A 25,314-nucleotide genomic window follows, 5' to 3' on the forward strand; every position below is an offset into this window, starting at 1 on the left:
CATGGAAATGCCCTTCATTTTTAAATAAAAAATACTACCCTATTTTTTCAAAAATATTGAATTGTTATTATCGAAGGTCTGTGTTTTTCCTATAAATAATTTTAGAAATAGTAATCCTATACAGTATTGTCCAAGCTTAGAACAAAAATTTGTATTGAAATCTTTGTATTGAAATCTGTTGCTGAATCAAGGCTATACGATGGCTGTAAGGTTTTACAAAAAGTAGCAAATGGAACTTTTGAATTATAAGTGTTGAGGAATGAAGCTTTGGAAAGGACACATTTCTTGAGGTTTTTAAATATTTAAAGCTGACGATATAATTTGCTCTAAGTTGAGAGTTTATATCCCTAATACTGTAGATATAAGATAAGAAAAATATTAAAGATCTGGAAACAAAATATTGTTCAAAATAAAAATTTAAAACTAAATGGCGCTTATTTCTATACCAGCAAAAGCAGATACAGCATAATTTCAAGGAATCATATAAGTGTGTATAAAATCAGTGCAAGAAGTAACAGCTAAGCTCAGCTTCATGGCATTCCACTGTGGCTGCTAGATGCACCTACCTCTGAGCATAAATTGTCTATCTTGCCAGATGCACTGTCAGAGTTCACCAGAGGGAGTTAGGAAGTCAGAATATAAAACTTCCTATCACTGCCAGGGAGTGACCAAAAATGGTCTGATTCTGGCCCCAAAACTTTAAGACCAGAGTTGACAGACATGATTTCACTGTCCTGGCATGTATATTGTTTATTCTTTGCTAATAACTATAATGCATTGGGCTTTTCTAGACTTCATTAAACATCATTTTATGGAGTCTTAAGAATCTTCAGTTGTTGTACTTTAAAGAAGTTTTCATTTACGGTATATTTTGGCTGTACAGAATACCTAATGTAAAAATGTATGGAATCACATGAGTCTTCTTTACAGTGCAGCAAATTTCTTAAAAAGAATGTGTAGTTTAGAAGCTCAGAGAAAAATGTATATACTATATAAGAACATTTTTAAAGTATCACTTTTGTTATAGGGAGGCTGTTTTGTTGTTACTTGCTGGGACATCTTTTAGTTGAATCACTGTGTTTCAGTTTCTCTTAGATAACATACAATAGAGTTGAATAACACATAATTATGTATTGCAGAGCATAGCTACATGCAAGAACTGTATCTAATGTTGCCAACGTCAGATTTTTAGCAACTAAAGTCAATCAGGAAAATACTTTGTAGTAATCATAACTTTTGTTTGACAGTATCTGACAACTGTTATTCCTTATGAAAAGAAAAATGGACCTCCGTCAGTTGAAGATCTTCAAACATTAACAAAAAGTAAGCACATAAATATGATTTGTTAGAGAAATAAATTTCCATGTGTGTTTTGATGCTGAGAGGAAAAATAACCAGGCTATTTTCCAGAGTATCTTCAGTTGAAGATTATTCTTGAGGGTCATCATCTCAGTGCTTCTGTTCTAAATTAGCCTGGCAAATCAACTTTGTTCTGCAGTGTTTGGAATTGGTCAGCGGTCTATGCTTGTTTACTCATCCCAGATATCTTACAATTATCCATCATTCCTAGGTCTTGACTTTTTTTGGAAGATTGTCTTCATTTATCTCTTTCAGTAAAATCAGCATTGTTTGCCTTGCAAAGTTAAATGCTTTAAAAGAGTGACGAGACACTAACTAGAAGAGAATAAGCTGAAAGTGCCTCTGTTGTGAATTAAGTTTTTAAAATGATATGGTTTGAGGAACTAACACTGTTGTTATCCACCGACTAGCGGAAATTTGATCTGTTGGTTGCTCAGGGACAGACTACCTGACTCTCTTCCTGCTAATGCTGTTATATGACAGTGCTCAAACCATTTATTTTAGAGCAGCAAAACTGTTCAAACCTGGATATTATTTCAATTCCAAAGAGTAAATATATTTTGTATGACATTTATTTATGCTCATAATTACATATTTGGAATGTGCTCTTTTCAGAAAGATTATAAATTATTTCAGTCCCTTATATAATCAGCCTTTAGGTACAAAAATACTTCTCCATTCTTCCTCAGTAAGACAGAAGCTGTGGCTTTTGGTTTTTCCCTGTCAGTAGCTCATCTTTCTTTTGGGTAAATATAGCAATGATCTAAAAAAATAAAGATACAAAACAAGTTTCACTAAATTTTCCAGGTTCCCTTTATTGCAAGGTTGTTAATCCTTTTGTAGATAGAGTGGGTGGGGAGAATGAGAAATGGAGATATGAAAAGCCAGGAGAAAATTGCTGTGCTTCCAGACTTTTCCATGTCTCTTCAGCAAGAGGAATGGAAAAATAAAAGAAACAATTGGATACTTCTATTTTTTTATACTTCCTTCACAATTTGTGTAGTTGTTCACCACTCTGTGACAATGACACTCACTCCATTTCTAAATCAACAAGGAAAAAAACTTTTTTTTCTGTTTCATTTTTCCCCAGAAATGTATGTTGGGAAAAACATTGGGTGCATTGTTTTAATTGCCAGATCATCACATCCTACCAAAAATGGAAAGTTCTTAATACAATAGGAATAGTGTGAGTTCATGGGGTTCATAGGAATAGTGCTCATAGGAATGATCCATCTTTTAAACAAATCTGAATGCATAACAGAGCTATGCCTACTCAGTATTTTTATATCTTTCTCCCTTTAATAAATAATGAGAAAAGGATCTGCAGAATAACCTGCAACATTATCCTGGGAAACTTATATTCGCCTTCATTTGTTAGTGTTTTTTTTCCATTTGCATGTTTTATTGAAAGGCAGTGAATTCTACCTCTTCCATTGATCCACACCCTCATATTTTATAGTTCTTCATGCCATGAAAGAAGACAGTGAGAAAGTGCCAAGCTTATTAACAGACTACATTTTGAAAGGTGAGTTTACCGATTATTGCATGTTGCATGATTGTGGCTTCCTATAAATATAACTTTTGTGGTGTTGTAATCACAAACAAAATCAGTGGTGCTACTTTGGAAGTGTACAGCACTTTAGAACTTGGAAGCGATGGAGACATTCTCGAGATCATAGAAGACCTCCTTAATACTCAGAAAGATCAGCAGGACCATTCTGAGGAAACCAGTCTGAAAATTTAATTGCTTTTCTGAAATTCATAAAACATGTTGGGGATTAATTGAGCTGTTTGCTAAGCAGCCCAAAAGACATGAAAGACACAGAAAGGTCAAGGCATTTTGAAAAATCTTAGGCAATTGAATGGTGGTGGGTAAGGAAAACAAACATAAGACAGGATTCCTCCCATATCAAGTCTAGAGGGGTTAGGACACATTGAGGTAAAAATTCCTCAAGCCAGATTTGGTCTTTCCCTTGCTCCCATGGTCCCATTGCTTTCTCTTGCATTAAAAGGACAATCCGGTAATTCTTTATGGCTCTTCCTACTACTGTACTTGAATGTTAAATTACATAAGCAGAGAAGGTTCTGAGCAAACTCAATTCATATTTTAAAGGGGTTAAAATATGTCTCTGTTTTATCAAGAAATCAAAATTATGCATCAATCAGTACATGTATATTTAAGAAACTGAATATATTATTTCACATTTTTTACTAACTTGTGGGTTCTTCGTTTGACTTATAGCCTGCATTTTCGTGTGTAACATTGTGAAAATTTTTAATATGAAGAGAGCCCCAGATTATGTTATTTAGTTGTTAGAAAATCAGAGTAATGCTGTGAACATGAGTATTGTGATATCGATGATGAATATTTTGAGTTAATTCCATGTAGCAATGTAAATGTACAATGTATAAACCTCTGCATGTTGGAATTCAAAAGGTGATAATAGATTCCACCTCCTGGAATTTTACAAAGAATTATAGACATTTGAGGTAGATGGTATTGTTTTCGTCAAAATTAGGAACTGAATTCTCTTGACTGTCTACTGATTTACATTAGTTTTGTTGTTTAATCGTTACCTTGTTATCAGTAGCATTGTAGAATTTAAAAAAAACTTCTGAAATTTTTACAAAATGCTTTTATGCTATGCAAACATGTTATAGTATGCTCCAGATTATCTTCAGTGTAATTTGCAATAAGAATAGAATATATAGAGAAGTAGCACCCAAAATGTAGCTATCACTGAAATACAGTTTAAAAGGATAATTTGCTGACATAATTATATTTATTCTTTTTTCCTGAAAACAACTAACTGTAAAAATAAGTATGAGATAAATAATTAGAGTTAGTTTAGAAATCTTCAACATAAGATTTGTGCAATGACTACAGTAAAGATCTTCAAAGTTCCTTGGCTTCTCCGTTGACTGTAATAATAAGACTCCCTAGGACTGTAATATTATAGGAAAAAAAATTAATCTGGTTATTATTTTGATTTATTACCGACATTTATGATTACATGGAAGAGCACATTGCAGAGTGCAGAGTGCAGCATCACCATAGGGAAAATCTGGATAACCGCAAGATCCACTCTGCCAATTTCAATTAAAGAAATTAAAGAAACAGGTCCTTCCATGTAGACAGTCACCACATCACAACCATAATTCACATGCTGAAGCAAATTGTACTTTTTTTTTCATAGTGGCTTTCTTCCGTGGTAAAAAAATAACATTTGACATGGGCCATCTTCCCCCACTCGATTTCTTTTAGAATAAAAACACTTATTTTACTAGTCTCTAGATATGCTTTCCAACATAGAAAGCTTGAAACTGTGGATATCAAACTTTTTGCTAACAAGAGCATGCAGAGGTCAACAGAGTAACAATGAGGTAGTTTTCATAATTAAATCTGAATAGGAAGGGGGAAAGTTGAGAACAAAGAGATGGTGGGAAGGATAGATTATACAAAAAAGCAGCCCTCTCCTCTGTAATAAACAGCAATACCAATAGCACTCAGCCCTAAATACCGCTTCCTAGTGCTTTACAGCCCTCTCTAAGCGGTTTATAGAGTCAGCATATGGCCCCCAACAATCTGGGTCCTCATTTTACAGAGCTTGGAAGGATGGAAGGCTGAGTCAACCTTGAGCTGGTGAGAATCGAACTGCTGACAGTCAGCAGAATTAGCCTGCAATACTGCATTCTAACTGTTGCGCCACCATGAAAATGTTTGACATACAGATGATTGCCTCACATATAGTAATGTGTAACATTGTTCATTAACTAAATATGAGTAGCCAACTTTCAGGATTAAAGCAAACTTGGTAACCAATTTCTAGATGGACATACACTTTCATTTTTAATGTGTACTACTGTGCTCCCAGTAAAAAATGACAATAAAGGTTATCTTATAACTTGAAAGTATGTATCAGTTTATCCATTTATATTTTTGCTTTTAGATACTTAAACTGTAGCATTACAAGTCACAATTATTACGCACTATGAAGACAGTTATTTAAAGTTTAAACTAATGATGAAAGATTGTTCCCAATGACAAGGACAGCTTTGTAATTTTGGGTTATGACATTTTAAACCTGATTTCTTCATTTGTTTTATATTGTGCTAGCATTGGTTTGAAAGCTACATTGCTCCAAGGTTTGTGCCTTATAGATGTGATAAAGGAGTATATAAAGGACATGTCTTGATCCTCTCTGTATTTTAAACTGTAGGCTTCAATATCCTGGGCAAGAGATTATAGTTGTCCCTAAATCTTTGAGATTATAGTTGTCCCTAAATCTATCTCAAAGCTCTCTCCACAGATTCTGAAAATTGAAGACTTAAAGCTGAATTTAAATGTTCTTAAATTTAAAAATTTAACCCAGTGACCAAGACATGACTTACTATATAGCTCATTTCTGTAAAAAAGAAAGTTGACAGTAGTGTGTGTGTACATACTATGTATATATCTTTATGGATTTATCTGTTTTGTTTATGGGGTAAGGGTTGGGAATCATATTTAGTACAGATAATTATTGCAACTTTGATTCTGGAAGGTTTGCTGTTACATTCTAGAAATCAAATCAATTTAATGACACTTATATGTAACTTTATTTTGCAGTTTTGTGTCCTACGTGAAGAGAACTATGAAAAAAAACAGCCAGGCGAATTCCTGTGAAAAATGTTTTTCCACAGATTCTTTCAGACCTGACAGTTTGTTTGCACTGCGTTCAATTCTAATGTATTTGTTACTTTCATTGCCTGCTTCAGTTTTTGAATTCTGGAATAAAGTCATCCAGATCATGTAAAATTCATCCTTTCCCCCACCCAAGTATAAATTGCTTGAGCAAATAATGAATTCTGTACAGTTTTACTCACATGCATTGTTTGGGCTTTTTAAAGACTATTTTTACATTATATGGCATGTAATTGTTTCACCCAGCACCTAATTGTGGTTGTGGAGGAAAAAATAACATCGATATAAATAAAAGATGCCTAATAAACATAATGCACTTCTAATAAAAGCTGCAGCAGGTCCAAGTATTAAATGTATAAAATGGATCAAAAGCTGAGCCTGCACTGCAAAATTCCATTGAAGTTCTTCCTTGAAGGCTCCTGTGATAAAGATGGTGATAGAAACAGGAACTGACTTTTAAAGTAAGAATAAAGGCAGTATTGTAATATTGTTTACTGATTCATATTGCTTTGAATAACCCTCTTTGAAGTAAAAAGTGGTAGATTATAATTTCCTATCATTGGTTGGCTGTTTTTTTTTCTCCTTTGAAAGCCTAATGTTGGCATAGAGGGGAAAGGGTTCTAATAAAGAACACCCTCAATTTGTGTAGGATGTATTGTGCCCCGAAATCATTGTCTCATTATTTTCATTTTCTATAGTTTAATTTAAAACTATTGTAGTTTAATAATAGTATTGCTGCTATTGTACTTTTAACCCATATTAAATGTTTGGTCATCGTATCTTATTTTGTATGCTTCGATATGTTAATGAACAAGTATTTCTCCCCTATTTTCCTTTTACTCCCTGGAAAACTAGTGTGGGTCTCTTCCGCAACATTTTCTTTCTATGGCTAAGATATCCTTTACGTACCAGTTGTCTATTCAGTGGCTCTCTCTGTTACATTTAGTTATCATAACTTGCTTGCCCAAATGCATCTTATTCTAGCAGTAAGATGTCTACAACAGCAGAACCAGCTATCAATCGAGGTTATGGATTGAAGGGTTGTATCAGTCCTCAATCAGATATTAAAATGTTGTTGTAGAATTTAATCTTTTCTTTCTGACAAAATGCACGAGGACATTCCTTGGAACGTTCTTAATTTTTCAAAATGTGTATTGATCCTTGAGGTTTTACCAATCTCTGAATCTTTCTCCCAATCCATATAAATCCCACCGGAGACTTCATTATTTTTTTCTTTAATATCATCTGCATGTTCTGGTGGAATTGGTCTCAATCTTAAACAAAATTCTTTTTTCCTAAGTACTAATAATGTCAAATTGTCCATGTCCTTTTCCATCTCTCCATTTATAATTTCTGTCTTACATTCAATGTATTGGTAATTTTATCAGTAATCTGCAGCCAGATTCTTCAATTCTCTTAACTTCTTCTTTCATATCTTTTTTCTGCAGGTCCTTCTTCCATTTCCTTTTTAACTGTTGCAAGCAATCTGCTGCATATATAAATGATCAGCCTTCCCTAAAGATCTGCTCTGTTAGTCTAATTAAGCTTACTGTTTCAAAGACATATTTGTCAAAAGAAATATTTTCTTCTATTTTTTAAAATTTCTTTTTACCATTTGAAACTTTCTAATACCACAAACTTCTCAACTTTCTAAATTAAAGTCCTTTAAAATAGTTCATTTTCCCCTCTTCTTAATTTCAAAAAGAAGACACTCATATATTTTTTAATCTTCTCTGCTGTTCGGAATATCTCTCTTAGGTTGCAGGCAATTAGTGTCAGAATCCAGTTATATCACATTCATAAATGTATGTTTAAAACATTATCCCCCCATGGATTCTGCCATCTCCCGAGGAAGGAGGAGCGCATGTGGATTCAGCCTGCCTTAGGTTATTTCAGAGACCAAGGGAAACCTTTTGAACTGGGGGAACAAAAGTGAGGGTAAGGGAAGAAAGAAGAAGGCAATAACCATAAAGATTCAAAGTTCCCTTTTTGCCACAAAAGGGATGACACGAATTTGGCTGACCAAATGGGGTTGAGAGAAGGGGGGTTGAGCCGGGAACTAAAGTTTCAATTTGTAAAACAATACCAAGTCCTGTCTTGTATTTCCACAACCAAGCATATCCTAGTAAAAATTCCTTTTGGACTAGAACTGACTCCAAGAGTTTTTGTTTTCCTAAGACATGGATTGGGGTGGGTCCTGACAATTAGGTTACTGGCAAAATGAAGCTTTTCCCAGTAAAAGGTCCATTTTTAAAAAAAGGACCCTCATTCTCCTGGCCTTTCGGAACTGTGTGAAGTTCCAATTCTGCCATTTCAGAGGAACACACACCCTATGAAGTCTTTCACCACCTTTTTAATTTTAATTATTTAATTCTCGTTTTAGCTGCTTTTTATTAATTATATATACACACACACACGTATATGTATATGTATGTATATATGTATACCATTGCCATTGCACATATGTGCATATATATATATATATATATATATATATATATATATATATATATATATATACACACACACACATATACATATACATATATACATACATATACATACACACACACACATGTTTTATGTTTTTATGTCTATTTGTATATCACCCAGAGGTCACAGCATAGCAGTCACACAAAAGTAAAATCCTACTTTTTTTTTTTAAAGAGGAACAGCTTTTCTAGAGCGCAAATGGATAATCTCCCGATTTCTTCCTTCAGATAAATTTTCTGTAACCCAGAAATGGGTCCTAGCTGGCAATTCCAATGCTGTGTGCGTCTGCAGAGCCATTTGCAGAAACATCTAACTAGCCATAACACCTCACACAGAAGCCTCAGTTTTGAAGGATTTTAAGAAGCCACTGGAGAGCCACCTCTTATGGATGGTTTAATTGGTCTTTATGTGCTTAATGAAAAACATGACTGGATAATCTTTGTGATCTCTTCCAACTCCACAATTCTATGATGTTTTGGATGGAAAACCCTGTATGAGTTATCTCATCAGTACTCTCTTATGATTGAACTTTTACAAAGTTCTGTAATAATTCCATTAGAATTTCTATTCTGTTGTCATTGTAACAGCAGTGTTTAGGAATACTTAGGGCTAGCTGCCCGATGTGGCAGAATTTTCTCTGCGATCAAATGCTACTAGAAGAAGAGTTAGCAGAATCTCAAAGATGGATCTGATTGCTTTTGTGCATATGCATAGGTACTAGAATTGTTATTTACTTCATGCCAAGATGAAGACAAAACAGAAATGGCTACTAAGGAATTTGTGACAAAACGGCAGTAGTAGCTAAGGTTAGTTTGAATGGAGTTGAGGTCTAATTCCCGAGACACATTCCAAAAGCTATATAGCTATCTGTAAATCTTCCCATAATTAAATGTAAAAGAAGAAAATACAAGGGCTTTTCAAAGGCAATAAAAATGATGAGAACTCAAAGTAAGCAATTCTGGCAATGATACTGTCACTCAATATCTATTTCCAGATGGAGGCTTTGTGTACAAAAGGTTAGAAGGTGACTGTGCAGGATATTGATGAAGGAGGTAATGAAAAGAGAAAATTGAATTTTAACTCACCTTATAAAAAAGCTGTGGAGTAGCACAAGTAAACCAAAATGTTTCTCATCCAGTGTCTATGGAGATTCTCAGTGATCCAGGTCATAGTTATCCCAAAGGTGCTCTTTCATGAGGCAACTGGACTTTCTTGTTTTTCTTTGAAGATATTTCGTTTCTCATCCATGAAGCTTCTTTAGCTCTGACTGGATGGTGAGGAATAGAAGGATGCATTCTTTTAGATAGTCGTTGAGGCCTCTTGCAGGTTTGTTTGTGACCTCAGGGTCAACTGAGTAGTACAAGTAATGGAACCTTATTGGAACTGCTAAAAGGACTGTGTCGTGGAGATGTGCTTTCTGTGGGATGTTATCTACCCTTCACTGTTGAATACAGGCACAGGCTGTTGGGGGTGAGTTTATGTTATCTGCATCTCAAAATATAAATATAAATCCTTTTATTCCCCACCATCCAGGCAGAGCTGAAGATGCTTCTTGGATGAGAAGTGAAGATTTAAGAAGTGAAGATTTAATAAAATCTTCAAAGAAAAACAAAGTCCACTTGCCTCATGAAAAAGCATCTATGGGGTTTCTCATCAAGGAATGAGACATATAAAGCAACTGAGTATTTTTCAGAATTTGGTTAACATCTTTAGCAGCCGTGAAGACACTGAAGGAGATTGTGACAAGAAAAACAACAATAATGTGGAAAACCTTGATCAAAAGTTGTAAAGATTTGCAACTATCCTCAGTAATTAATCACGTGGAAAGAGGACACACCAAACCAAAACTAAAGAGCAAGAAAACTAGAACTTGTTTCATAAATGACCTCTGTACTTAATAAGAAAATCCTGTAATATAATGTGCTATATGCTTTAATAAATTCTTAATTATGGTGTTCCTTTGTAAGCAATTTTGCTCCAATTAGAAAAGTCCCTTAAACAAAGGTCATATATTACACCCAAAGTAAAATAAGAGCAGAATGAGCTAGATGCATATGCAAAAAGAGAAATTTTCCTCTCCAATTTCTTAATTTGATTTCAAAATAGTCTCGAGGGTATGCAATATTCTCTAGACCCATTTCAGTCCAGTACTATTAGTTTTCATGCTTTTTCTTACAAATAAGATTTTGATTACAAACTGACATTTTTTAGGAAGAGCAATTATATGATAATAAACAACAATGCTCGCTTCACACAAAAGGAAGGTGCATCCGAAATTGTTTTCCTTCTCAGTGTAATCCCAGGTGAATTCCAAGGATATTAATGATAACTACTAATTTCAGACATCGAAAAATAAATAGATCTACTCCTGTAACCTCAATAAATATTAGAAACAAAATAATATTTACTATTACCTCATCCATAAACTGTTCAGAAAACTTTTACTACCTTAATTTGATAAGCATAGGTAAAACAGAAACAAGGTAAGCAGGCTGAACATCCCTTAAGAATATAGCAGTAAGCCATGTTCTGAGCTACAGAATGCATTGTAGATTTATTTTTCTTTCTGAATTTTTCTGGCAGCTCCACACAGCAAATGTAATAAATGCTTCTCTCTCAGCCCCAACTTGAATCCAGTTCTGTTGTTGACACACAAGAGTCCCAAGCTGGAAAAAAATTAAAATGTGTCCCATCAACTGTTTTATAAGAACAATTGTTGTAACATATGAACAAAGTACATTCTTTGTCAGAAAAGCTCATATATGGCCATTTAATTTTCCTCCTCCACAGTTGGAACTGTTTCCTTGCTTCTGTAACTATTTTTTCACATTCCAAACAATAACATTTCCCCAGTGACTTAAGAAAAAAGCCCTACTACCATATTTGCTTCATTGCTTTCAGCAATCTAGAAAATAAATTGAATTTGTCCAGAATTTGAAGAAATGAAATGTTTATTCAGGCACACCTTAAAGATAACTCCTTTGAGCTCTTATCACTCAGTTTTGGCTGATTGTTCAGGCCATCTGGGTGATGGATTCTTGACTCATGATGCGTTACAGAATCTTTTATGCTATAAAATTTCTCTCTCTTTGACATTGCTTCTTTAGAAGCAGCACAGTTGCTAGAAGGGTGCCATGGCTCCATGAAAGGAAATGTACTGAAGAGTGGATAATAGCATTGGGCTATATAAGAGTGCCTTCAGTCCACTGAAAATAATTTTCTTAGCAATAACAATATTTTTATCTACTATAGTCCATTTCAGAAAATTCAAATGCTAGATCTTTAATCACAAATTGCACCTGAAATGCATAGTTTGGGCTAACCAACACAATCTTTCTAGTCACGCGTGACAGAGGAAAACTTTCTAGCTCTTTTATTTCCCAAACAAATTCTGAAACTATACATGTGTATTCAGTGCTTTTTTTGTAAAAGAAAAAGGTGCCGGAACTCACACATGTCATACAACCCGCCTTGCCTACCCTATAAGGTTCCATCCAAAAAAGGTGCTGGAACTCCATTCTGAGCGTTCTATGACAAAAAAAAGCCCTGTGTGTATTTATGATAAACTGCGAAGCCATAGCTCTCTTTATGTTCTTCTTGAGGCCATTTTTCACAAGGTTCCAAATATTACAGTATTATATACAACTATGCATCTCCACCCAGGCAGAAGTACCAGGTACTTGTTAACAAAACTGAAGTGTTGAGTAACAGAACTTAAACAAAAACAGCTCCATTATGCTTTTGGGAAATGAACCAAGATGAACTAAAGTAAGAGCTGATGGTAGACTGTGGTAAGTCCCTTTCAAAAGATTTGAGGTTGCTGAAAAAGCTTCATGTTATTCAAAGCAGGAGGGTATGTTACAGAAAGCACTTCCAGATCCAGTTACCTATATACTGTAAGCATGTTGATTATACAACAGGCAGAAATAGCAGCTGGTTGAGAAAGGAAATCAACTCTCCTCAGTAACTAGGTTTTTGACAGATATTTGCCCACCTGTGCTACTTTATGATGCAGCCAAAACTAACCAAAATGAACCAGAGCATTGGTGTTTTTGAAGTTTAGATATGAGTCAGAGCATTTGTATAATGCGTAAAGTCAGGCCTAAAACTTTGCCTTGCTCATCCATTTTTGAGCAAAATGTCTGTGGAACAAGCATCTATTAATAGCAACAGCATGTTAGTACTTTCCTTTTTTGAAATCCCTCTGCTCGACTCACTGAATATTTGTCTTGGCATATTGATTCTTTTAAATGAAAATGTTAATTTCATCTTTATGGTGTACATTTATTCTCCAGATGGAAAGCAATGGTATTCACTGTGACACAATGTGGAAATGAAGTGGTTCTGCACACTCGTGTGTGTGTGTGTTTGCGTACACGCAATAACTCCCACAACAGCCACCAGAGTCGTAGACATGAGCAAGCAATAAAATTGAGCTTTCATGAATCCAGTGAAAAAAATATAGATCGTTGTCTAGTACCCACTACCATGGAAACAAGATATCAAAGAAAGGCAAAAGTCAAGAAAAAAAGAATAAAATTGGCAAGCATTAGGAAGATACTCTATTGGAGAAATTACTGAAGACAAAATTCAAGGAATACCAAGAGTGGGAATCTTGTATATCTGCAGGCACTGTGAAATTTAATTTACTATCATATCTAATTAATATTGGATAGGGGTATTGGGAATTAGTATGATTAGGAAAACAGAAATACAGAACAAGAAAGGGCCATTATTTTAAAGTCCTGCTCAGCAAAAGAAACCAAAAGATGCATCTCCAACAGATTGTTGTCCACCAGCCTCTGAACATTGCTAGAAAAAAAAGGGCAACCAACACAGATCACTTATTTTCATGGCAAACTGCTCTTATGATTAAGTTATTTTCTGTAACATTCCATTGGAAAATATATTTTAAGCCAGTCATTTCATTTTCTGCAAGATCATAAGAACAGTCTTTGGTCATTTTCTGTATGATAACCTTTCAGGTTCCCCAAATAACAGTATTTTTCCCCCTCAAAGCTAAATATACTGTGTTCCTCAGTCTCTCTTCACAGGATTTCATTTCTAAGTCATCTTTAGTTTAGTTTAGCTCAATCTTTCTTAAAATTGGTGCTTGAAAATAGGGTTCTTGAGGTGGTTCTTGAGACCGTTAAAACTCAGGATTTGAAAATTATACCATCTAAAATTTAAGATGCCTTTTTCACAGCTCCACCAAGCTGCTCATTCACAGTTAACTTCTGATCACATTTCCCTTTAAGTCTCTCTGGCAATTGCCTTGATGAATCCATGTACCGTATTTTCCGGCGTATAAGACGACTGGGCGTATAAGACAACCCCCCAACTTTTGAGATGATTTTCAAGATTTTTCGTCTTATACACCGGAAAATCAGCGAGCCCGGGAAGACACGCCCTCCCCTCTCACTGTGGAGGAAGCCGTCTGGCGGGAGCCGGCAGGGCAGTCCTGCGCACACGCGTGCTCCCCGGCTCCTAAGGAGTCCCCGGGGAGCCATGGCAGGCGCCTCACGCTCTTCCCTCTTGAGGCAGCATCGGCGGAGCCGTCTGGCGTCAGGCGGGAGCCAGCAGGGCAGTCCTGAGCATGCGCACGCTCCCCAGCTGTTAAAGAGCACTCCTTAGCAGCCGGGGAGTGCGCGCGTGTGAGGCAGCATCCCCGAGGACTCCTTAGGAGCCGGGGAGCGATGCTGCCTCAAGAGGGAAGAGCGTCGGGCGGGAGCTGGCAGGGCAGTCCTGCACACACGCGCACTCCCCAGCTGCTAAGGAGTGCTCTTTAACAGCCGGGGAGTGCGCGTGTGTGCAGGACTGCCCTGCCGGCTCCCGCCCGACGCCGGATGGCTCCGCCGATGCTGCCTCAAGAGGGAAGAGCGTGAGGCGCCTGCCATGGCTCCCCGAGGACTCCTTAGGAGCTGGGGAGCACGCGTGTGCGCAGGACTGCCCTGCTGGCTCCCGCCAGACGCCAGCCTGCCCTGCTTCCTCCACAGTGAGAGGGGAGGGCATGCCTTCCCGGGCTCGCTGACTTGCAGCCAAGCCAGAGCCGAAAGGGGCTTTTCCTTCCACCCACCCTTTGGAATAGACGCAAGAGCTCCCGGGGTCTGGCATTTGCAAGGGGGAGGGGAAGGGGCTGAGAGGCTCTTGGGGGTGTGAAGGGAGAGTCACGTTGGAGGGGGGACTGGACTAAGGAGGCTTGAAGTTGCTTTGCAAGAACGGGGGCGCTCGATTGATTTATGTACTATTTTCCGGCATATAAGACGACCCCCCAACTTTTGAGATGATTTTCATGGGTTAAAAAGTCATCTTATACCCCGGAAAATACAGCAATTTTCTTGGCAGCATTTTCAGAAATAGTTTGCCATTGTCTTCTTCAATTGATGAGTCCAATGTCACCCAGGCTAAGACAGGACTATAATTCATGATCTCCCAGCTTCTAACCTGGTGCCTCAAACTGGCTCTCATGTGCTGTTGCAACCCCTATGTGTGCATTTGATTTTACTCTTCTTAGCAAAAACTTTGCATTTTTACTGTTAAAATACTATCACTCATTCTCTAATTATCAAGATCTTGTTTAATTTTGTTTGTGTCTCCAGGAAATTAGCTGTCATGTAGAGTTTGGTAGTCTGCAGTTTTAATAAGCATTTCCTCCGCTTTCTCATCCAAGTCATTAATAAAAATATTAGAAAATAACAAGCATGTGCTATCCCACATGATACTATCGTACATAACAAGAAATAACTATACCCTAAAACATTTTTGTCTGTAAAACAAAGCCTTTAATTTTTCAGCTCGTTCTCAGGTTGCTTTCAAAATTCTTTTGGGATTTTGCTAAAAAATTATCAAGGCTGCACTTTCAAAGCAGCTGCACAAGAGTTGCAAAAGCCATAATTATTTTAACAAAATGAAGCATGGATATTCACTGAAATACTTCACACAAACTTCTTTAATGAGGACAGGGAGGGAATCTAGTAATAAACTCTATTCAAGGCACACGTTTTTGAAAACAGCTGCATAAAAATGCTTCAGACAAGGAAGAAAACTGATGAATAATTTTCAGTTATGAGGTGGTGACCCAACATGCTTAATTATAATTAACTATGGCTTACTTAAATCAAGAATTATGTTTACATTACACTTTGAACCATAACTCATGAACTTTTACACAAAATATGATGGTTGTGGTTCATGAATCATGAAAACACTATCAAAAATGAAAAGGATTAGAAACTTCTGGGAGTTGTATTTAGAGAAATGATTAAAAAAGTTGATTTGAAAATCAAAATATATTCAAAGTTAGCTTTCAACATTGGGAACATTCATGGAAGATAATAATAAAATCTAGAAATCAGACAATTAACATGTTGATGATAGAAGCATGAATGGTGATTTATAAAATTGAAAGCAGGGAATTTTATGCTTAGATGAGTAGTACAATAAGTGTTTATCTACAGTATGCGGTTGCTAAAACTTGATACCAACTTAATGGCACATCATCAATCAATTATAGTGTTGACATAAAAATTAATCTTGATGGATCTCAGAAAAAGGATGTTATGAAAATTGTCTATGATGGTGTTAAGTAATGTTCAAAATTTGCAGGAGATACGCTCCAGAAAGGAAATAGAAGAATGCAGCTTACATATTTCATTAAAAAAATGTAAGAATTATGATATAACAACAGTTCTCTAAGGAATATGTCCAACGGATCCAATGTGAAATTTTATAAAATAAATGAAATAGGTATGTTGGTTCTTTGGACACAAATGGGTTTCATTAGTTTAAGAAGACCTTGGACATTTTAGAAAGTATTAATATCAACTTTATGTATTTTACTTCCAACAGTGAAAGAACCTCACAATTTTTTTTTATAAAATAGACATTGCTTTGATTAGCACATGATTTTTTCCTTTACACAAAGCAACCGTTATACAGCTCTGGCTGGGTTGGACATTCAAAGTGTAATTATCACAAAACATTTAAACATAACCGCATGATGGCAGTATTTACTAGCAGAACCTTTATATGGCACATTAATGAATCAGGAAAAATGTTTAGGAAATTATGATTAAAATCAGAGATGATATTCAATGAGTCCAGATCTGAGTGATTGACAACTATATAACTAAACAATCAAATCAGTTCATCATCACAAAGTTATTTTGTTTTAACAAGAATACCAGAATGCAAATAAAGCAATGAAGTGATGAAACAAAAAAACAAACATGTTCATCACACAAAATACAATATATTTTAGAATATGTTGATATCCTTCATATGTGTTAATTCTTTGATTTGAAATCTTTCAACAAGATGTTCTCATGTCTATACAAAAAGTGTACCTTGCAGTATTACCATTATAATATAAAATAATAATATATTCATATGGGGTATAATATATATTATTATTTAATATTTGACATATTACTGTTTGATATATTCTACCAAACCTTTCCCAATCATTCCAAAATAAACATCCTAATATGACTGTTCATAACCTAACTTTTCAATTTGCAATCTCCGAGTTTCTTCCAGTCATGTCTTTTTATACATTTTATAAGATTTAAATATTTTTATTTTTTTATTTTTTATTTTAATTCCATTTATATCCCGCCCTTCTCTGAAGACTCAGGGCGGCTTACAAGCTTAGCAGTAGCCTTCATTCTATGTATATGCCTGCTTATTAGGGCTTTCATACACCCCCCAAGCGGCATTATTACAAAGTCAGCTTAATTGCCCCCAACAATCTGGGTCCTCATTTTACCTACCTCGGAAGGATGGAAGGCTGAGTCAACCTTGAGCCTGGTGGGATGCGAACCTGCACTAATTGCAGGCAGCTGGTGTTACTTAAGGAGGCATTAGCCCACTGCTCCACAAAGGCTCTTATAAAATATACTTTTTAATCCTCTACTTCAGTTTTATGATGCAATATTTTTAAGAAAATATGTTATTTATCATAAACTAATAAATGCATTTATTAAAAAATTCCTGATTTACAAACTCAGCTTCTCAGTTTTGTTGGAGATGGCATAATTTGGACTGCTTTTTTTACAATTTAACGGCCAAATACTTTATCTTCTTTATCTTCTCTCTTTCTTTGCTAATGAACTTAAATTTTAAAAAGTGTTTATATCTGACTTTATAACCCAGATTTAAAATCTTGGATGAAATAATTAAACATTATTTGGATAAAATAAATATTCTGAAAATTAACACCTAAGCTTTAGTTGCATATTTATCACTACTTCATGAATTAATTGATGCTATTACAGCAATGAAAAGTAGTAAATTTCCTGGTTCGGACTGTTTTGTTTTGGTCATGTACTGTTGAAGCTTTATAATGATACCTTGTTGAATAAATTATTTTTTTCTTAGTTTCATGATGGTGTCAGTAATTCATCTACCACAATCTGATGTTATACAAGGCTGTTAAGCATCAATTAATATTGGTTTTGTAACTAATTATATTGGTTCTTAAGTCACATAAATTGGACTTGGAAGTGAATGTGGAAAAAGACTGTAACATGGCTGCAAGTTAAATTTCTAAAACACTCCTTGCCTAAATATGACTTTCATTGTATTGTTATTATTTGGATATAGTATTCTAAACCAATAGAGTAACACAAATTGAATTGTCTACCCATCATGATGTTTCATGAAACTTGTCAAAGATGCTCATTATTTCTGCTTATATTGAGTTCAGAAATATTGGCCTGTTTAATTCCAAAATTTGAACAGGTACACATTTCTAAAAATTGTCTATTATTGATATCAGTAGATTAAAATGCCTATGTGACTTCAGGGAAGAATTAATGTCATTGAATATCACTCCAAACGACATGATCTATGTTAATGCCAGTTAAGTTGTATAAATAGAGCTTATCCTGCTTCTTTCATGTCTCATTCACTTCCACAGAGTGTCAAAGTGAATACTAGGGCTTGCACAATTCTGATCTTGGTAGATATAGATACACTAGGACATTTTAATACCTTTTCCAATGCCTTCATGAATATTCTATGGCAGGGGTTTCCAACTGGGGATTGCGAGACTATATTCCAAGGAGTGAGAAAACTTGGGTTTAGAAATTTCAAAATTATAGTGTATATGCATAATTCATTGCCATTATTTTGAACTTTTGTAAGGGGTGTGAGAATATATCAGAAGCGTTCTAGGAGTGTGGGGTATAGAAAAGGTTGGGAACCGCTACCGAGTGTCAGTCTGCAGTGTATTTCTTGACTGATTGTTCCTTTACTATTTATTTAGTCTATGGCATCTACAGAGGTCATGCAATCACTGATATACAAATATAGTTTAGATAAAGCATCAGCAAATACACACACACACACACACACACACACAAGATATGTGGATAATACAATATATTCCTTTCCTGTTGATGGTTGATCGCAAAAGCTATCCACAACTTGAATAACTTCATTTTCAATTCTAAGGCTGGTAGTTCTACCAATTGTCTAGTTTGTTCTTCCTTATATTTAACTTTAATCTCATTTTTTTCATTGTGCTATTTGACTTTTAGTAGTTGGTTTGTAGATCCTTAGTGTTTTTGACTTTAACAAAAATGCATTATTTGTGTATAATTATATACAACTTTTCATTATTAATTATGTATGTTTCATTTTCATTCTTTATTTTCTGTCTTGTAAGCACTTAACAATTATAAAACAAACAAAATTCTAGTTCATTGTTACCATCTGGTGGACACATAAGTTTTCACAGTCTTGATAATTGCAGTCTGGAGACCGAAACAGCCATGCATGTCTGGACTGAGGAAGACAAATTTTTACTTCAGTTTTACTGCAGAATTCCATATAGAATATCCTAAACCATGCAGGAATCTTCTAGACCAGGGGTGTCAAACTGCTGGTCCATGGGCCAGTTGCATCATACAGAGGCCGCACCCACCCCAGCTCCAGCAATGCAAAAAAAGTCACAATACATCGTGAAACATCACATGATGCGGTGTTTGACACCTGTGTTCTAGACAGTCCACAGCATTTTGGGCATCTGAAATCTCAAATTGCAAAAATAAAATAGCCAGTTGATTCTTTTACAAAAAAACAGTTTTAATATTACATGAATGTATATTCTTAACCATTAACTTACCTTGAAGCCTTGTAACTCTCCTTATTCAAAAAGATAGTACAGCAGAGATTTCAAAAGTGTACGCCTTATTCCACCTTATTGAAAAAGGAATAAAATGAACTGGGTCAATTACAGATGGAGCAGCCTGCTTAATCTAATTTGCCACCTGAATGTCAGTTAGAAAATGAAAATATTCTGACAGAGAAGCAAATGGATTCCAGACCAGACTGAGGAGTTTTCAAGTTAAGAGCCCATTTTCCATGGCTGGGAAATCTATCTTCTGACAAGGATATCTTTGGATTTTAAATCTGTTCTGTGTTGCCTATCATCTCATTCATTTATTCTCGTAACCCTTTCAGAGCTGCCTTATGCAGGTGACACAAGCATCTTTTCAGAGTCCTTGGCTTATCAATCAATCAACCAATCACACACACAAACACATACACCTTTATGGGGCAAAAAAATAAAAACAAAGGTGATCATGAAGGCACTTAATCACATGATTTTTCCATGCAAAGAGAAAATGTATGTTAAAAATTCAGTAGAATGTCTTCAAATAAATAAGGCCACAATCACTTTTTTTAAAAAATGAACATTATTTTACAACCATTTTAAAATCTGGTAATGATTCACAGAGCACATATCTACTCCAGTTGTTAAGTCTGGCTCCCTAAAAATAGTTTCTAAGATCTGCTTTGCTGTTTGTGAATGTTTCTTCAATAGTTTTTATTAGAATCCAGGTTGGTCATGACAGAGGCCTGTTTTTCATTCAATCTTGTTAATACCTCTTTGAAATTTATCTAATCTATGTGCTAGCAAGCCTACAGGAAGGCATGGATTATCAACCTCCATTTTACTTCATTTTTCTAGACAATCAAATGTTAATTTTGTGACATTGTCTATTGCAGAGGTCCCTGACCTTTTGAGCATCAGGGATCAGTTCTGTGGAGAGAGGTTTTTCTGCAGACAGCGGGCGTGGTTTCATGTACTGCCGGCATCCTGCAGATGGGGCTTTGCGCAGACCGGTTTCTGGCATGCTGCAGCCCAGTGCTAGTCCCCTGGTCTACTGCATGCATAATATCAATTTTAAGGTGTTAATGGTTAAGAACGAGGGAGGCACTAGCGATGTTTTAAACAATAATAAAACAAGTAATACTAAAACTGTTTTTGTAAAACAATCATTCATTTCTGTTATTGATCTTTTGGCTGTCACATTACAGCTATTATAAAACATAAATTGTATTTAAAATACTGGTCCTAGCATCGATTTCTGGCAATTCCACTGGAACCTCCCTAATTTGAAAGTATTCATCCTTACCCTTTCCTTTCTGTTCTTAGATTTATATCCTACAGGACCACTTGCTCTTTTATCCCACGGTTGCTGAATTTGTTCAAAAGTCTGTGGTAAGGGATTTTTTTTTCTTTTGTGGGAGAAAGCAGACTATGTTTACTGCATCAGCTACCCTACTTCTTACTGACAGCCACAACAATGTCTACAATTTGGTACCTGGAAGTGTTGCAAGCTGGAATGTTCCTGCTCAGGTTCCAACCATATCCTCTTCCAACCTTTGGAAAGTTGCTAATTTGATTTGCAACAGCGCAAGGGAAAAGGATCAAGACAGGATGCTGGATGAGATTAATTAAGAGCAAAAAGCAGTTTGAAGATTACTTGCTAAAATGGGCAGCTATAGAAATCTAATAAATACATTGCATGTTACCCACTAGCATTCCTTTTGTGGTACCCAGGGCTTATCCAGAGTATTTGGAACCAATATTGGGATCAACAGTATGTGTTGCCTACCTCCACCCATTTTGGGGGGAACCTGTCCTTCACATACCTTGAAAAACTTTATGTAACATTCAGTTGGTGGAACTTGTACACTTGAGTCATGTTGTCTTGACCCAGCTCCACAGATGATAAAAGTGCATCTACCACTATAACTTCTTAAAAGATTCTTAAAGGCAAGATCACCTCAAAAGATGAGGGGCAAAAAACCACCAATGGAACTAACCCTAGGTTACAAAATGCATGCAACATCTGCAAGAGATTTGGGGTCAGGTCTAGCTGAAAAGGATAGAAGCGTTGCAGAAATGTTGTGCATTTTAGGAACAATGATTAAAATAGGGTTAAGATAGTGACAAGACAAAGAAGTAGGAAAATGTAAAAGACATAAATTAACATTATATAGACCTGAGAGAATTTTGATAGCTTTATAGTATTTAGGATTATATTCTATTAGAGGATAGGTTGTAAAAAATATATAAATATAAATTTTATAAAGGCTAAAGATTTTGAAAAAGCTGAGTAAAATTTTCAAAAGGAGAATGTGTCAGTGAATCTATAGCATACTACATGTTTAAGGGATAACCAAACTAGAGTTTGTTGGGAAAAGATGAGGTCAGAACCTCTGTGTGGGTGTAAACCCTTTATTTGTCACTGTTTGACAACAACAGGCAGTTTACAGATTTTATCCCCACCACAGCCTGTTACCATCCCTAAAATGAACATTGACAAGTACTTATTATCAGAGTAAATTGATAAAATTCCTCTTTTTTTTATTGAAAAGTTTTAAAAATACAGTTTTCCTTTAAAAAACCCCCTTCCCCCTCCCTCCTCCCCTCCCTACCTCCCCCCTTCCCCCCCCTCCCTCCTCCCCCCCCACCTCCCCCCAACCCCCCTCCCCCCCCGGACTTCCCAGAGCTAAATACAAGGTATATATATATATAAAAAAGCAATCATAAACAACCATATACTAACAACTATAAATTCTAAAATCCATCACTCTCTAACTTATATAGGATCAAACAAAACTTAGCATTATTAAATATATATAGAAGACAAAATAAAAAAAGAAAAAAGAAAACGAAAGAAGACTTATTCAAATGCTAGATAAAACTTCTTGACCCTATACTTATTCTGGATAAACTCAATCCATTTTCTCCATTCCATAATATAATGTTCTTGCGAGTAATCTTTCAAATAGGCCGAAATCTTCGCCATCTCTGCCAAGTCGGAAACCTTTAAAATCCACTCTTGTATAGTCGGCAGTTCCTCTTTCTTCCAATATTGACCTATCAAAAGTCTTGCTGCCGTAACTAAATTCAACATCAACTTAGAGTCCAGAGTAAATTGATAAAATTCCTCTTGAATCATTTTAGATTTGTTGCTAATAATGTGGTAAATACACATATACACTCCTGGTTCAGGTACAGAATCCAACTGAGTCATGTTCAAAAGAAGGGGAGGCAATCTATTTTCCCCACTTACTTGCATTCTGAAAATGAGTTTCCATTTTTGTGTGAACTACAGCACAAGTTCACCCCTAACCTTAATAGCACTTCTGGAAAACAACATGTATTGGACTAGGTCACATATTTTTCACATTTTTGAACCTTTCATCTCCTTCACAATATCCATCTTAGCATTCATTTCCGTTTCTTCTGCATATTTGTCAAATGGACTCTGTTGCAACATGTATTTCTAAAATGTAATTTGTTATTTTATAGCGAATTACTTTACTTACCCATTACTAACTTTATACTTCAGCTTTCTGGGTATGTACACTGTACAGAACCACATTTGTGGCTTGTATTCCACTTAGCCCCTTCATGGATTACTGCCTTGTGATGGCGAAGGGGCTTGCGTAATTCAATGAAGCTATGAGCTATGCCGTGGAGGGCCACCCAAGATGGAAAGGTCATAGCAGAGTTCTGACAAAACGTGATCCACTGGAGAAGGAAATGGCAACCCACTCTAGTATCTTTGCCGTGAAAACCCTATGGACAGTACCAAAAGGCAAAACGATATGACGCTGGAAGATGAGCCCCTCAGGTCAGAAGGCGTCCAATATGCTACTGGGGAAGAGCAGAGGGCTAGTACTAGCAGCGCCAGAAAAAATGAAGCGACTGGGCCAAAGCCGAAAGGATGCTCAGCTGTGGATATGTCTGGTGGTGAAAGGAAAGTCCGATGCTGTAAAGATTTTTTCTCCATAGGAACCTGGAATGTAAGATCCATGAATCAAGGAAAGCTGGACGTGGTCAAACGAGATGACAAGACTGAACATCGACATCTTAGGAATTAGAGAACTAAAATGGACAGGAATGGGTGAATTTAATTCAGATGACCATCAGGTATACTACTGCGGGCAAGAATCCCTCAGAAGAAATGGAGTAGCCTTCATAGTCAATAAAAGAGTAGGAAAAGCAATATTGGGATACAATCCTCAAAATGACAGAATGATCTCAGTTCGAATCCAAGACAAACCATTCAATATCACAGTAGTCCAAGTCTGTGCCCCAACCACCAGTGCTGAAGAGGATGAAATTGACCGGTTCTATGAAGCCCTACAGCACCTTATAGAACTAACACCAAAAAATGATGTCCTTATCATCATGGGGGATTGGAATGCTAAAGTAGGAAGCCAAAAGATAACCAGAATAACAGGCAAGTTTGGCCTTGGAGTACAAAATGAAGCAGGGTACAGGCTGATAGAATTTTGTCAAGAGAATACGATGGTCATAGCAAACACTCTTTTCCAACAACCCAAGAGACGGCTCTACACATGGGACATCACCAGTCAACACAGAAATCAGATTGACTATATGCTCTGCAGCCAAAGATGGAGAAGCTCTATACGGTCAGTAAAAACAAGACCAGGAGCTGACTGTGGCTCAGACCATGAGCTTCTCATTGCAAAGTTTAGGCTTAAACTGAAGAAAGTAGGGAAGAGCACTAGGCAACTCAAGTATGAATTAAATCATATCCCTGTTGAATATACAAGTAGAGGTGACAAATAGATTTAAGGAATTAGATCTGATACATAAAGTGCCTGAAGAACTATGGACAGAGGTTCGCAACATTGTACAACAGGTAGCAACTAAAACCATCCCAAAGAAAAAGAAATGCAAGAAAGCAAAATGGCTATCTGAGGAAGCTTTGCAAATAGCTGAGGAAAGGAGGGAAGCGAAAGGCAAGGGAGAAAAAGAAAGATACGCCCAACTGAATGCAGAATTCCAGAGAATAGCTAGAAGATATAAGAATGCCTTCTTAAATGAACAGTGCAAAGAAATAGAAGAAAACAATAGAATAGGGAGGACCAGAGATCTCTTCAAGAAAATTGGAGAGATGAAGGGAACGTTTCATGCAAAAATGGGCATGATAAAGGACCAAAATGGCAGGCACCTAACAGAGGCAGAAGAGATTAAGAAGAGGTGGCAAAATTACACAGAAGAACTATACAAGAATGAGCTTAACGTCCCTGATAATCACAATGAGGTGGTCACTGACCTCAAGCCAGACATCCTAGAATGTGAAGTGAAGTGGGCCTTAGAAAAGTTGAGCAACAACAAAGCTAGTGGAGGTGACAGTATTCCAGCTGAGCTATTCAAAATCTTAAAAGACGATGCAGTAAAAGTGCTACACTCAATTTGCCAGCAAATTTGGAAAACTCAACAATGGCCACAGGATTGGAAAAGATCAGTTTACATTCCAATTCCAAAGAAAGGCAGTGTGAAAGAATGTTCAAACTATCGCACCATTGCACTCATTTCTCATGCTAGTAAAGTTATGCTTAAAATCCTACAAGCTAGACTCCAGCAGTATGTGGATCGAGAACTACCAGAAGTACAGGCAGGATTTTGAAGAGGCAGAGGAACTAGAGATCAAATTGCC

At 36.2% G+C, this 25,314-nt stretch overlaps 1 protein-coding gene and 1 long non-coding RNA gene across 4 annotated transcripts in view; one reads left to right on the top strand and one right to left on the bottom strand.

Annotated features, from left to right (window-relative positions):
- Window positions 1-10,455, top strand: part of FEZ2 (fasciculation and elongation protein zeta 2) — a 37,483-nt gene extending 27,028 nt beyond the window's left edge. For 2 of the 3 annotated variants that reach the window (XM_083373350.1, XM_083373351.1), the window contains 3 exons: window positions 1,248-1,323; window positions 2,819-2,884; window positions 5,969-7,970. In XM_083373350.1, coding sequence (XP_083229476.1) covers window positions 1,248-1,323; window positions 2,819-2,884; window positions 5,969-5,985 — 159 coding nt within the window. In that variant the 3' untranslated portion in view covers window positions 5,986-7,970. Of the gene's footprint in view, window positions 1-1,247; window positions 1,324-2,818; window positions 2,885-5,968; window positions 7,971-10,069 lie in introns of those variants that run through there. The other variant, XR_014493745.1, reaches the window with a different exon arrangement.
- Window positions 10,456-19,212: 8,757 nt separating this feature from the next.
- Window positions 19,213-21,269, bottom strand: LOC310637849. Its single transcript, XR_014491977.1, has 3 exons — window positions 21,151-21,269; window positions 19,665-19,738; window positions 19,213-19,324 (listed from the first exon to the last, which is right to left on the bottom strand). It is a non-coding gene; the product is annotated as an uncharacterized lncRNA (long non-coding RNA).
- Window positions 21,270-25,314: the final 4,045 nt, after the last annotated feature.

This window comes from Vipera ursinii (assembly GCF_947247035.1).
Source record: "Vipera ursinii genome assembly, chromosome: 1".
Taxonomy (NCBI): domain Eukaryota; kingdom Metazoa; phylum Chordata; class Lepidosauria; order Squamata; family Viperidae; genus Vipera; species Vipera ursinii.